At 41.5% G+C, this 15,142-nt stretch overlaps 1 protein-coding gene across 1 annotated transcript in view; it reads left to right on the forward strand.

The window, feature by feature from the left end:
• Positions 1–8,576, forward strand: part of supt4h1 (SPT4 homolog, DSIF elongation factor subunit) — an 18,199-nt gene extending 9,623 nt beyond the window's left edge. The window contains exons 2-5 of the mRNA XM_034177533.1: positions 4,235–4,341; positions 4,396–4,481; positions 5,775–5,828; positions 8,117–8,576. Coding sequence (XP_034033424.1) covers positions 4,235–4,341; positions 4,396–4,481; positions 5,775–5,828; positions 8,117–8,184 — 315 coding nt within the window. The 3' untranslated portion in view covers positions 8,185–8,576. The remainder of the gene's footprint in view (positions 1–4,234; positions 4,342–4,395; positions 4,482–5,774; positions 5,829–8,116) is intronic.
• Positions 8,577–15,142: the final 6,566 nt, after the last annotated feature.

Raw genomic sequence — 15,142 nt, forward strand, 5'->3', positions numbered from 1 at the left:
TGAAGGCTCTGCCTCCCATTCTACTCTTAAAAACCCTAGGAACTACAAGTGAGCCTGCAGTCTGAGAGCGAAGTGCTCTATTGGGGTGATATGGTACTATGAGGTCCCTAAGATAAGATGGGACCTGATTATTCAAAACCTTATAAGTAAGAAGAAGAATTTTAAATTCTATTCTAGAATTAACAGGAAGCCAATGAAGAGAGGCCAATATGGGTGAGATATGCTCTCTCCTTCTAGTCCCCATCAGTACTCTAGCTGCAGCATTTTGAATTAACTGAAGGCTTTTCAGGGAACTTTTAGGACAACCTGATAATGAATTACAATAGTCCAGCCTAGAGGAAATAAATGCATGAATTAGTTTTTCAGCATCACTCTGAGACAAGATCTTTCTCATTTTAGAGATATTGCGCAAATGTAAAAAAGCAGTCCTACATATTTGCTTAATATGCGCATTGAAGGACATATCCTGACCAAAAATGACTCCAAGATTTCTCACAGTATTACTAGAGGTCAGGGTAAAGCCATCCAGAGTAAGGATCTGGTTAGACACCATGTTTCTAAGATTTGTGGGACAAAGTACAATAACTTCAGTTTTATCTGAGTTTAAAAGCAGGAAATTAGAGGTCATCCATGTCTTTATGCCTGTAAGACAATCCTGCAGTTTAGCTAATTGGGTTGGTGTCCTCTGGCTTCATGGATAGATAAGCTGGGTATCATCTGTGTAACATTGAAAATTTAAGCAATGCTTTCTAATAATACTGCCTAAGGGAAGCATGTATAAAGTGAATAAAATTGGTCCTAGCACAGAACCTGGATCTATTCTTCCTTGATGTCTGGGAGGCTGCAGCACTTCCCCAACAATGGAAAGATGCCATCGTTGTTCCTTTCCAGCGGAAAGGTGACAAATCAATCTGGGGCAATTACCGCGGTCATCTCCCTTCTGTGATTGTGGAAAATTCGGCTACGGTGATGCTGTCCCATCTCATTTCTCATGTCTCCAATGTTGTATTACCAGAGTTTGAGTGTGGTTCCTGCAAGAATTGCAGCACTGTTGACATAAGTTTTCTAGCTCGCCTTTACAGGAGAAGTGCAGGGACCAACAGGCCATTTTCCACTACACAGTGGAAAAGGGCCTTGAGTCCTCTACATAACCTTTGTCGGGTTGACAAAGACCTGTCAACAGAAGTATTCTGTGGACCATTCTTGTTAAGTGCTGCTGCCTGCCAAAGTTTGAGGTTGATGTTGGTGTGAAGCAGGGGTGTGTTTTTTCTTCAGCCTTATTCAGCATCTATCTAGTGCATAGGTGTCAAAGTGATTCCACAAAGGGCCAAGAGGGTGCAGGTTTTCTTTGTAACTACCAACTCCAGCAGGTGATTTCACTGATGAACATCACTTTGAGCAGATGGGAAGAGTTCATCAGTGAAATCACCTGCTGGAGTTGGTGGTTACAAAGAAAACCTGCACCCTCTTGGCCCTTTCTGGAATCAGTTTGCACCTATGATCTAGTGGCTGTGTACCTACTTGCTCGTCACTGGCTAAACCAGGACAATATTGCCTGCCACCTGTCGGCTGAATAGGATTTCTTCAATCTGTGGCGACTCAGTGCCAAGAGATAACCAGGATTGAGATGGTATTTGTTCCTCTAGTATGCAGATGATGCTGCTTTCACCTCTCATCAGCAGCTGGCCTCCAAATAACACTTTTCACCCTGGTTCTTCATCAGCTGGGCTGATCCTGGCGATTACCTCCCCCAACCCCAAACTGGTCCTTAAAGATTGGAGCTGAAGACAAAGACTTGTCAGCAGGTTTGTCTATCATGCCCGTGTCCGGACCCAGTCCTGTAGCTCACGATGATACAGCACAGGGTCTGGGAAGCATCTAGTGCCTTTGTCCATCTTTCACACAGTGTGTTTCTCAATCGCGACCTCACCATATTCACAAAGGTCTCAGTCTACAAAGCCATCTGCATCTCCACCCTGCTCTATGGCTGTGAGGCCTGGACCATCTATCAGGCCCATATCAGGAGCATCAAGGCTTTTCATATCCATTGTTTGCAAGGCATCTTAGGTATCACTTGGACCAGTCGGGTTGCTCACATCACCGTCCCGCGTTCTGCAGGTTGTTTGAGCATAGAGGCCCACATCATCCAACGGCAGCTTCGCTGGGTGGGTCGTGTCTGTCGAATACCTGAGGATTGCCTGCCCCGAAAACTGTTCTTTGGTGAACTCGGCTCTTTGGTGTGACGGGTCTTCATCAACATCAATGGACACCTGCAAGGCAAAAACTCATATAGCCAACATCCGTCTTAGAATTACAGGCTATCACACTTATGGTAAATGGACTGCTTGGGACTCCGGTAAGGACGGTTGCATTCCTCTCCTCTCCTCCTTTCTGTTCTCTATCTCTGCTCCGACCTTCAAAGTCCCAGCTTCACCACACTGTGAATTCTTCAAATTAAGATTTGGATTAACCATGGAATTGATCAGCTGGTCTCTCAATGCTACTGACACCTTTTTTTTTCAACAAGGAAATCAGGGATCTGGGACCCTGCGTGCTCTGATGGAACCTACCCAGCGGACTATGCTCTCGACACCTGAGAGAGATGGAGTGTGACATGCTTGGCTCCACTCTCTGTGGAAGACGTCAAGGATTTATTTCTATTCGCTTTTATGGTGGGAGGTTTGGCGCTGATTGGTTTGTGCGCTGCCCTGACCCACAGGAATATTAGCAAGATGGCTGCTTCCAGAATCTCGTCCCCTCATCTGTCCGTCATGATTAATGAGTTGGGCAATGTTGTGCAATCTCAGACTGCATGAACTCTTGAACTCGAACGCAAAATGGATACCATCTTGGACCATATCGCTGCATTGCAAAGGAATGTGCTGCTGAGGACTGGAGAATATTCTTCACAAATTTGGACTCTAGATGGTCAGAGGTGCAGTAAATGGAATTCTGTATCTCTCTGCCTAACATCAACATGGCAGCCTTATCGGGTCCTGAAGGCCTAATTCCTTGCTCTTCCCCCAGAAGGATCTACGGCCTTGGTGAAGGAATTCGGCTCCCCCTTCTCATCTATCAGCCTGCTGTTGCCTAGCAATATCAGACTTTACATACACACGGACAGAAACTGACAAACTTAACTCATCTGCACATGGCGCATGTCTCCATCCCTATTACCCCCCCCCCCCGTGTCTCTCCGCTCCCCTCACCCTGGCTTCCTCCCTGCCACCTCGAAGGCAGTGCGGTTTTTTACTGACTACAACCTTCAAACTCCTCAAAGCTGGGCGGGCGCCGGGCCCTTCCTGCTGCAGCCTTCACCCACTTGCCTCAATTCAGATGACGGACTGCTTCAAGTTTAGAGCACATAAACAAATGTCAAATGTATATGTGTTGTCTTTCATTCTGATGTGTGCCATTATTACGGTAAACAAGTAAGTAATGTGGATTATTGCTGTATTTTTGTCTGAGGTAATATTGGAGTGTAAACATAATTCGTTGTTGTTGCACTCGTGTAATGACAATGACAATAAATCTAATTTCATCTCTCTGTATTTATAGAGCGCTTTTCCATCTGCATCAGAAGCTCAAAGCGCTTACAATTATGCCTCACATTTACCTATTACACAGACACACTCACACCCTGAAGTTGGGGTGCTGCCATACAAGGCGCTCACTAAACAGCGGGAGCAACATGGGGATTAAGGACCTTCCCCGAGGGCCCTTCTGGTCAAATTGACATTTCCAATTCACCAACCATGCAATGTCTTTGGATGTGGGAGGAAGGCAGAACACACGGAGGGAACCCATGCAAACTCCATCCAGAAAGGACCAAGTTGGAAGCGAACCTGGGACTTTCTCACTGTGAGGCAACACCATTAACCACTGAGCCGGGCTGTGCTGCCCTAACGCTCAGGTTTGAACTCGAAATTCATCAGTTTGCCTCCTGTACAGGTTGAACACCATGATGTCCCTCTTTGTCTTGCATTAATCACGGCAAAACAAAGGAATGCGGTATCGTATCAAAAGCCACTTGGTTAATTGAAGCTGAAAGTCGACAACTACAAGCTCATTTTGACTGTTTTATTTTAACAACACTGTGGTGGTGAACAGAGGCAAATTACAAAAACCAAATACTTATGGACCTGACTCTATAGTGGTGTTGTGGCTCATTTGTCCACTTTTTTTTTTTTTTAAATTGCCTGTACTCATGCAGTTATGGTTTTCATGTCTTTAGACCATTGACCAGTTTGAATACGACGGCTGTGACAACTGTGAGTCGTACCTTCAGATGAAGGGGAACCGCGAGATGGTTTATGAGTGCACGAGTTCATCATTTGACGGGTAAACGTCTCTTTGAACATGTCGAATTTCATTTTATATGGCCGACTCCTCCAGAATATTTTCTCCTCCCCTTGTGTTTTCAGAGTCATCGCCCATGATGAGTCCTGAGGACAGCTGGGTCGCTAAGTGGCAGAGAATAGGTACGTGCACGCTCCTCATCACATTGTTAGGACGACTATAAACATCTGTCCATAATCACATCCAACATTATCTCATACATTAGAGAACCTCCGGTTGTTTGATAAATAAAGTCAATTATTTGTTCCTCTCTTTCCCACTTTATGTCCAGCTCATGGGAATGAATTACAGGTCATTTGCCAGATGTTGTTACCTGTGTGACAGAGTGGAAACTGGGGAATTTAAATGGATCCATACATTCAGTCATCCGGGTTTTATAAGACAAAGATATAATGAAAACTACTGAATGTGATTAGATGAAATTTCAGTTTTTTTTACTTGCAAGTAATAATATGCAAACAATTGATATCAGAACACTGTCCCAGTGCATGATGGGAACAGATGTAGCTCAGAGTGTTACAATATTTTTAAATATATTAAAACAGTAATCAAAATTGTACAACAAATGTTTAATTTGAAACAGATATCTCGTTATTTAAAAAATACTTGTCAGAAGTGCTATTTGGGGCATTTTAAATTTAGCACCGTTTGCCTACATTCTGGCAGCAATGGTGGCTTAGTGGTTAGCACTGGCTGCCTCACAGCAAGAAGGTCATGGAATCGATGCCCACCTGTGGCCTCTCTGTGTGAGTTTTGTGTGTTTTCCCCGTGCAGTCCATGAGCCAGTCATCAATTTTGACCTAATCTGTACCACTTAAGGGGACAAAACAACACTTAAGAATCCAGCCTCGGTGTATCATGGCCTACACAAAAATGTATGATAACCATCCCAGGGTGGTAGCTCTACCCAGGTAGGGGTCAATGAAGAATTACATGGAGTTCAAACTTTAAAACTGCTCCAGTCATGTCGATAACTATATCACATTATTTGTCTGATCATAACAATTCCAAAATTGTACAGTTTGGACCATCTATGATGGAATGTTCTGGGGTAAAAACAGGAAAAATGGTGACAAAGGTCAATTTCAGTTTGTACAGGGGTCAAAAGTGAAAGTTGCTCCAATTTCACTGTGTTGTGTTGACACAGATATCAGACATCAAACCAAAAGCTAATAATGGTGCTGATTTGCCATCATTTATTTTTGATTAAAATTCCATTTCTTTTGCGAAACATCTTTTCTGTGTTTCTGTATTCGGTTTGCTCTCGTTATAAATGTGTAGCATGGTGGTGTTTTTGTGTTTTACATACTGCAGCTCAGTCAGCTGTGTGTGGACACAACAATCAAAGACCACTGTACAAGTTCATAGATGACTATTTAAAAGCAGCTGTGCATTATTGGTTGTTTCTTTTGCAGGTAACTTTAAACCCGGCGTTTACGCAGTGTCGGTGACGGGAAGATTACCACCAGGTAAACTCAGCATAAACACAGTCAGCCTCAAAAACTAGATACAGGGTAACCAGTTCAATATATTGTAAGACTTTTTAAGGATCTGCAGGAACCGTGTGATTAGTGAACAACTTCCTCAATCAATCAATCAATCAATTTTTTTTTTATATAGCACCAAATCACAACAAACAGTTGCCCCAAGGCGCTTTATATTGTAAGGCAAGGCCATACAATAATTATGTAAAACCCCAACGGTCAAAACGACCCCCTGTGAGCAAGCACTTGGCTACAGTGGGAAGGAAAAACTCCCTTTTAACAGGAAGAAACCTCCAGCAGAACCAGGCTCAGGGAGGGGCAGTCTTCTGCTGGGACTGGTTGGGGCTGAGGGAGAGAACCAGGAAAAAGACATGCTGTGGAGGGGAGCAGAGATCGATCACTAATGATTAAATGCAGAGTGGTGCATACAGAGCAAAAAGAGAAAGAAACAGTGCATCATGGGAACCCCCCAGCAGTCTACGTCTATAGCAGCATAACTAAGGGATGGTTCAGGGTCACCTGATCCAGCCCTAACTATAAGCTTTAGCAAAAAGGAAAGTTTTAAGCCTAATCTTAAAAGTAGAGAGGGTGTCTGTCTCCCTGATCTGAATTGGGAGCTGGTTCCACAGGAGAGGAGCCTGAAAGCTGAAGGCTCTGCCTCCCATTCTACTCTTACAAACCCTAGGAACTACAAGTAAGCCTGCAGTCTGAGAGCGAAGCGCTCTATTGGGGTGACATGGTACTACGAGGTCCCTAAGATAAGATGGGACCTGATTATTCAAAACCTTATAAGTAAGAAGGAGAATTTTAAATTCTATTCTAGAATTAACAGGAAGCCAATGAAGAGAGGCCAATATGGGTGAGATATGCTCTCTCCTTCTAGTCCCTGTTAATACTCTAGCTGCAGCATTTTGAATTCACTGAAGGCTTTTTAGGGAACTTTTAGGACAACCTGATAATAATGAATTACAATAGTCCAGCCTAGAGGAAATAAATGCATGAATTAGTTTTTCAGCATCACTCTGAGACAAGACCTTTCTAATTTTAGAGATATTGCGTAAATGCAAAAAAAGCAGTCCTACATATTTGTTTAATATGCGCTTTGAATGACATATCCTGATCAAAAATGACTCCAAGATTTCTCACAGTATTACTAGAGGTCAGGGTAATGCCATCCAGAGTAAGGATCTGGTTAGACACCATGTTTCTAAGATTTGTGGGGCCAAGTACAATAACTTCAGTTTTATCTGAGTTTAAAAGCAGGAAATTAGAGGTCATCCATGTCTTATGTCTGTAAGACAATCCTGCAGTTTAGCTAATTGGTGTGTGTCCTCTGGCTTCATGGATAGATAAAGCTGGGTATCATCTGCGTAACAATGAAAATTTAAGCAATACCGTCTAATAATACTGCCTAAGGGAAGCATGTATAAAGTGAATAAAATTGGTCCTAGCACAGAACCTTGTGGAACTCCATAATTAACTTTAGTCTGTGAAGAAGATTCCCCATTTACATGAACAAATTGTAATCTATTAGACAAATGTGATTCAAACCACCGCAGCGCAGTGCCTTTAATACCTATGGCATGCTCTAATCTCTGTAATAAAATTTTATGGTCAACAGTATCAAAAGCAGCACTGAGGTCTAACAGAACAAGCACAGAGATGAGTCCACTGTCCGAGGCCATAAGAAGATCATTTGTAACCTTCACTAATGCTGTTTCTGTACTATGATGAATTCTAAAACCTGACTGAAACTCTTCAAATAGACCATTCCTCTGCAGATGATCAGTTAGCTGTTTTACAACTACCCTTTCAAGAATTTTTGAGAGAAAAGGAAGGTTGGAGATTGGCCTATAATTAGCTAAGATAGCTGGGTCAAGTGATGGCTTTTTAAGTAATGGTTTAATTACTGCCACCTTAAAAGCCTGTGGTACATAGCCAACTAACAAAGATAGATTGATCATATTAAGATCAAAGCATTAAATAATGGTAGGGCTTCCTTGAGCAGCCTGGTAGGAATGGGGTCTAATAGACATGTTGATGGTTTGGATGAAGTAACTAATGAAAATAACTCAGACAGAACAGTCGGAGAGAAAGAGTCTAACCAAATACCGGCATCACTGAAAGCAGCCAAAGATAACAATATGTCTTTGGGATGGTTATGAGTAATTTTTTCTCTAATAGTTAAAATTTCTTCATGGAGTTAGTTACTCCAAACTAGGTACACAGGCACCACCTACTGGCTGACTTTAGTAATTGCTGTCTTTCTGAAGGTGTGGTGAGAGAGCTGAAAAGCAGAGGAGTCATCTACAAATCCAGAGACACGGCGGTGAAGACGTAAACCCGGTGACTTCAACTTAGTGATTTACTGCAGAACCCATGATGGCAAGACGTCAGGAGAATGTTCACCAGCTGCTCCTTTTATCTGGACTTTAAATATTATAGGTCACAAAAGAGCAAAATCCTGATCTTTTCAGTACTGTGGTGTTTTTTTTTTTTTTAAACCTGGTGTCCACGTTCACTGGTTCCAAATTTAAATAACACCACGAGGTGCTAAAATGGGTTTTGTGGGTGTCGCCGGTGATTTGAACTGTATTTCATTAGTGTGTCTTCAGAAACTGTTTTTCTCCTGATTAGAAATATTTTGGTGAGTCATTATGAAAGTGGTAATTTTTTGTTACTGTTATTTTGAATAATTGATGGAAAATAAAGTTTTGCTTTTGTTTAATTTCATGTTTACTCAAAATTTTAGATTCTTACACATCAACACATTTAACTACAGGACTACAAAGTGCAACCACTGACACACATACAAAACACAAACACTGCATGAAGTGTTTTTTTTTTTGTTTGTTTGTTTGTTTTTTTAACTTTAGAGCAATTTAAAAAATCACATGACACAATTTTTTTTGTTAAATAACATTTCAGCTCCAGATAAAATATAACTTAATGGCATTTTCTCCAGATCAAGAGGAAAAAAGTCAGGTGTTTATATGGTAATCTGCATTTCTAAAACAAATACCACAACAAATCAAACTGCAAATCAGTGCAGATTAAAGGAGAGCTTAGGAGATGTTAAAACAAGCTGTTGGAACAGAAATGTGGCCCAAACAAGAGATTTGTCAAAACTGCAGAAAGGATTGTACAGAATCTAATTCCTTTTCTTTTTTTTCCCCCAGTGAAAACTGGTGCTGAAAGATAAATTCACAGATGATGCTGTGATCTTTGCAGATTCTGATATTTTGGCCATGTGGTGCTCCTGTGAGCATGGGTCCAGCATGCACCATATGGCCAAAATATGTGGTGCATGCTGGACCCATGCTCAACTCTGACATTTCATGGTCCGGCTCGAAGGACCATGAAATGTCAGAGTTGAGTCTGAAAAGGAGAACACCTCAATTAACACAGAAAATAATCACACAGGAGACACTAAGTTTCTTTTCCTGAATCAGGAGAGAGCAAACGGACATGACCCTCGTCACTGACCGTCCTGTCAGCGCTGAAGGGTCTCGCCATTTGCCTCCTGTATTTATTGAAATAAAGTTGCATACAGACATATGGAAGAGACAATATACAAAACACAGTGGCAACTCGAAGTCTGTTCTCACATCGTTATGAAAATTGTTATGGCTTTATGCCTCCAGTTTCACGGACTTTTCATAGCATGAAGAAAACAGCGTCAACCCTGAGCTGGTGTGCAGGTCACACCGCTCTCTGCTCAAGGCTAGACTGTTAATTAAAATGTACAGCTGTGCTTGGTGAAAAACAAGGCTACGCTACTGCTCACACTTTCCATGTGAGCAAAAGTTCATCTTCCCGTATGAGCAGTTTAATGATTATTCTAGCAGTTCAGTGATTAAGTAGAAAAGTAATATTAAATGAGATCACACACGTGTGTGTATATATATATATATATATATGTGTGTGTGTGTGTGTGTGTGTATATGAAGAACAGAATCAAAGACAATAATTGATAAGTACCTTGGAAATTCTCCATCAACTTGCCTCAGTTTTGAGGACAGAGGCAGCTGGAGAAGGCAGAGGACACGCCCACGTTTCACCTGACTGCAGCAGATAGACTGTCACGTTTGAGAGGCGGGGATGGACCAGTTTTCTGCCTGGGTGGTTCTGTAGTGCAGTGGATATGAGGACACGACAGCTGTATGTGGAAAATGTATAGTTTAAGTTACAGTTAAATTGAGTTTGCATATTTCACAAAGCCAAAATGTGCAGGTAATGAACAATAATTTTGTGTCATATCAGCGATTTAATTCCAACAAAGTAGATAAACATCCTCTGTCTTCCATCACTGAGTTGAAAGATGATCAAGAATCCTTAAAACTCGAATTACATGCAAACAAAACCTAGTTTGCACCAGTTTTGTGACTCAATAAACTTTGTGGTATCGCTGTTTCAGTGCCAAAAAAAATGCTGACGAAAAAGATTTTAAAAATATTCAGCCTTTCAGACAATTATATATTTCTGATTTGCATCAACTTTCGAAGGCTCAAATCTGTTTCTACAATTGACAATTCATTCTAAGTCTGTGTGACCTTGACCTTTTGACCCTAATCAAAAAGCTATATTTGTCTCAAACTGATCTGTTTGAAATCACTTCACTCCTGACGACAAGATTGTGATCAGAGAAGTATTAGCTTCAGCTTTGAGTAAAACTTAACAAAAAGAACATGCAGTACCAAATCCTGGCACCAGGGTGAGCCATGAGGTAAAGTATGAGTGATGAAAGTTGCTTTACTGTCTGTCTGATCCTGCTGAGGTGGACGATCAGAGCCTGTAGCTGCTGCACAATAACGTGTAGAATAACATCTGGGCTTTGAAGGTCGTCTGTCTGACACTCTCGAGTTTGCACCATTGTTATTTTGTGTAGAACTGCGGAAGATCAAACGATGTGTGATTTTTGCCAGAGGCTCCAGAAATTGTCCAGTTTCACTGTCACCTATAGGATCAGGGCCATTCCCACTGAGACACCTGTGCACGAGCTTTCCACTTATAATTTAATCTGAGACGCTGGAGCAGATATTTTGTCAGCTTTAGAATCCTGCAGCAGCTCTTCTGGTTTTTACTGACACTCATCCAGCAGTTTTTCTACTCAGCAGGATTAAAAGTAAGAATCAGCTCAAGTCTCAGGTTCAGACACAGCTCGGTTCGGTTCCTGAGTGACAGATTTATTATTTTAGGTGATCATGGCAATGGCTCTCACTGCGGTATTGTATCACTTCCTGTTCCGGAGCACAGCGGTGTTTTTCTGTATCTGTTAGCTGTTTAATCTGCGCAGTTAGATTGATCTAGTTATCTAGATTACGATTTGTTTCCCAGTGTAATCTTTACGTGCCTTAACTAAAGCACTCCTGCTGAATCACCTCTAAATTATTTACACATTATTCACTTTGCGTGTTTTTAGGAATCCGCTAGCTTAGCGTAGCTACTAGCTCTTAGCCGATTTAGCATGGCGGCTTCTCCTGTCTCTCCCGCACTTTTCTGCTCTGGGTGTGAAATGTTTAGTTATTCCTCGGCCTCCTTTAGCAGTAACGGTACTTGTAATAAGTGTAGCTTATTCGTAGCTTTGGAGGCCAGGCTGGGCGAATTGGAGACTCGGCTCCGCACCGTGGAAAATTCTACAGCTAGCCAGGCCCCTGTAGTCGGTGCGGACCAAGGTAGCTTAGCCGCCGTTAGTTTCCCTCTGGCAGATCCCGAGCAGCCGGGAAAGCAGGCCGACTGGGTGACTGTGAGGAGGAAGTGTAGCCCTAAACAGAAGCCCCGTGTACACCGCCAACCCGTTCACATCTCTAACCGTTTTTCCCCACTCGACGACACACCCGCCGAGGATCAAACTCTGGTTATTGGCGACTCTGTTTTGAGAAATGTGAAGTTAGCGACACCAGCAACCATAGTCAATTGTCTTCCGGGGGCCAGAGCAGGCGACATTGAAGGAAATTTGAAACTGCTGGCTAAGGCTAAGCGTAAATTTGGTAAGATTGTAATTCACGTCGGCAGTAATGACACCCGGTTACGCCAATCGGAGGTCACTAAAATTAACATTGAATCGGTGTGTAACTTTGCAAAAACAATGTTGGACTCTGTAGTTTTCTCTGGGCCCCTCCCCAATCGGACCGGGAGTGACATGTTTAGCCGCATGTTCTCCTTGAATTGCTGGCTGTCTGAGTGGTGTCCAAAAAATGAGGTGGGCTTCATAGATAATTGGCAAAGCTTCTGGGGAAAACCTGGTCTTGTTAGGAGAGACGGCATCCATCCCACTTTGGATGGAGCAGCTCTCATTTCTAGAAATCTGGCCAATTTTCTTAAATCCTCCAAACCGTGACTATCCAGGGTTGGGACCAGGAAGCAGAGTTGTAGTCTTACACACCTCTCTGCAGCTTCTCTCCCCCTGCCATCCCCTCATTACCCCATCCCCGTAGAGACGGTGCCTGCTCCCAGACTACCAATAACCAGCAAAAATCTATTTAAGCATAAAAATTCAAAAAGAAAAAATAATATAGCACCTTCAACTGCACCACAGACTAAAACAGTTAAATGTGGTCTATTAAACATTAGGTCTCTCTCTTCTAAGTCCCTGTTAGTAAATGATATAATAATTGATCAACATATTGATTTATTCTGCCTAACAGAAACCTGGTTACAGCAGGATGAATATGTTAGTTTAAATGAGTCAACACCCCCGAGTCACACTAACTGTCAGAATGCTCGTAGCACGGGCCGGGGCGGAGGATTAGCAGCAATCTTCCATTCCAGCTTATTAATTAATCAAAAACCCAGACAGAGCTTTAATTCATTTGAAAGCTTGTCTCTTAGTCTTGTCCATCCAAATTGGAAGTCCCAAAAACCAGTTTTATTTGTTATTATCTATCGTCCACCTGGTCGTTACTGTGAGTTTCTCTGTGAATTTTCAGACCTTTTGTCTGACTTAGTGCTTAGCTCAGATAAGATAATTATAGTGGGCGATTTTAACATCCACACAGATGCTGAGAATGACAGCCTCAACACTGCATTTAATCTATTATTAGACTCTATTGGCTTTGCTGAAAAAGTAAATGAGTCCACCCACCACTTTAATCATATCTTAGATCTTGTTCTGACTTATGGTATGGAAATAGAAGACTTAACAGTATTCCCTGAAAACTCCCTTCTGTCTGATCATTTCTTAATAACATTTACATTTACTCTGATGGACTACCCAGCAGTGGGGAATAAGTTTCATTACACTAGAAGTCTTTCAGAAAGCACTGTAACTAGGTTTAAGGATATGATTCCTTCTTTATGTTCTCTAATGCCATATAACAACACAGTGCAGAGTAGCTACCTAAACTCTGTAAGGGAGATAGAGTATCTCGTCAATAGTTTTACATCCTCATTGAAGACAACTTTGGATGCTGTAGCTCCTCTGAAAAAGAGAGCTTTAAATCAGAAGTGTCTGACTCCATGGTATAACTCTCAAACTCGTAGCTTAAAGCAGATAACCCGTAAGTTGGAGAGGAAATGGCGTCTCACTAATTTAGAAGATCTTCACTTAGCCTGGAAAAAGAGTCTGTTGCTCTATAAAAAAGCCCTCCGTAAAGCTAGGACATCTTTCTACTCATCACTAATTGAAGAAAATAAGAACAACCCCAGGTTTCTTTTCAGCACTGTAGCCAGGCTGACAAAGAGTCAGAGCTCTATTGAGCTGAGTATTCCATTAACTTTAACTAGTAATGAGTTCATGACTTTCTTTGCTAACAAAATTTTAACTATTAGAGAAAAAATTACTCATAACCATCCCAAAGACGTATCGTTATCTTTGGCTGCTTTCAGTGATGCCGGTATTTGGTTAGACTCTTTCTCTCCGATTGTTCTGTCTGAGTTATTTTCATTAGTTACTTCATCCAAACCATCAACATGTTTATTAGACCCCATTCCTACCAGGCTGCTCAAGGAAGCCCTACCATTATTTAATGCTTCGATCTTAAATATGATCAATCTATCTTGTTAGTTGGCTATGTACCACAGGCTTTTAAGGTGGCAGTAATTAAACCATTACTTAAAAAGCCATCACTTGACCCAGCTATCTTAGCTAATTATAGGCCAATCTCCAACCTTCCTTTTCTCTCAAAAATTCTTGAAAGGGTAGTTGTAAAACAGCTAACTGATCATCTGCAGAGGAATGGTCTATTTGAAGAGTTTCAGTCAGGTTTTAGAATTCATCATAGTACAGAAACAGCATTAGTGAAGGTTACAAATGATCTTCTTATGGCCTCGGACAGTGGACTCATCTCTGTGCTTGTTCTGTTAGACCTCAGTGCTGCTTTTGATACTGTTGACCATAAAATTTTATTACAGAGATTAGAGCATGCCATAGGTATTAAAGGCACTGCGCTGCGGTGGTTTGAATCATATTTGTCTAATAGATTACAATTTGTTCATGTAAATGGGGAATCTTCTTCACAGACTAAAGTTAATTATGGAGTTCCACAAGGTTCTGTGCTAGGACCAATTTTATTCACTTTATATATGCTTCCCTTAGGCAGTATTATTAGACGGTATTGCTTAAATTTTCATTGTTACGCAGATGATACCCAGCTTTATCTATCCATGACGCCAGAGGACACACACCAATTAGCTAAACTGCAGGATTGTCTTACAGACATAAAGACATGGATGACCTCTAATTTCCTGCTTTTAAACTCAGATAAAACTGAAGTTATTGTACTTGGCCCCACAAATCTTAGAAACATGGTGTCTAACCAGATCCTTACTCTGGATGGCATTACCCTGACCTCTAGTAATACTGTGAGAAATCTTGGAGTCATTTTTGATCAGGATATGTCATTCAAAGCGCATATTAAACAAATATGTAGGACTGCTTTTTTGCATTTACGCAATATCTCTAAAATCAGAAAGGTCTTGTCTCAGAGTGATGCTGAAAAACTAATTCATGCATTTATTTCCTCTAGGCTGGACTATTGTAATTCATTATTATCACGTTGTCCTAAAAGTTCCCTAAAAAGCCTTCAGTTAATTCAAAATGCTGCAGCTAGAGTACTGACGGGGACTAGAAGGAGAGAGCATATCTCACCCATATTGGCCTCTCTTCATTGGCTTCCTGTTAATTCTAGAATAGAATTTAAAATTCTTCTTCTTACTTATAAGGTTTTGAATAATCAGGTCGCATCTTATCTTAGGGACCTCGTAGTACCATATCACCCCAATAGAGCGCTTCGCTCTCAGACTGCAGGCTTACTTGTAGTTCCTAGGGTTTGTAAGAGTAGAATGGGAGGCAGAGCCTT

Source organism: Thalassophryne amazonica, chromosome 9 (assembly GCF_902500255.1).
Source record: "Thalassophryne amazonica chromosome 9, fThaAma1.1, whole genome shotgun sequence".
Lineage (NCBI taxonomy): Eukaryota > Metazoa > Chordata > Actinopteri > Batrachoidiformes > Batrachoididae > Thalassophryne > Thalassophryne amazonica.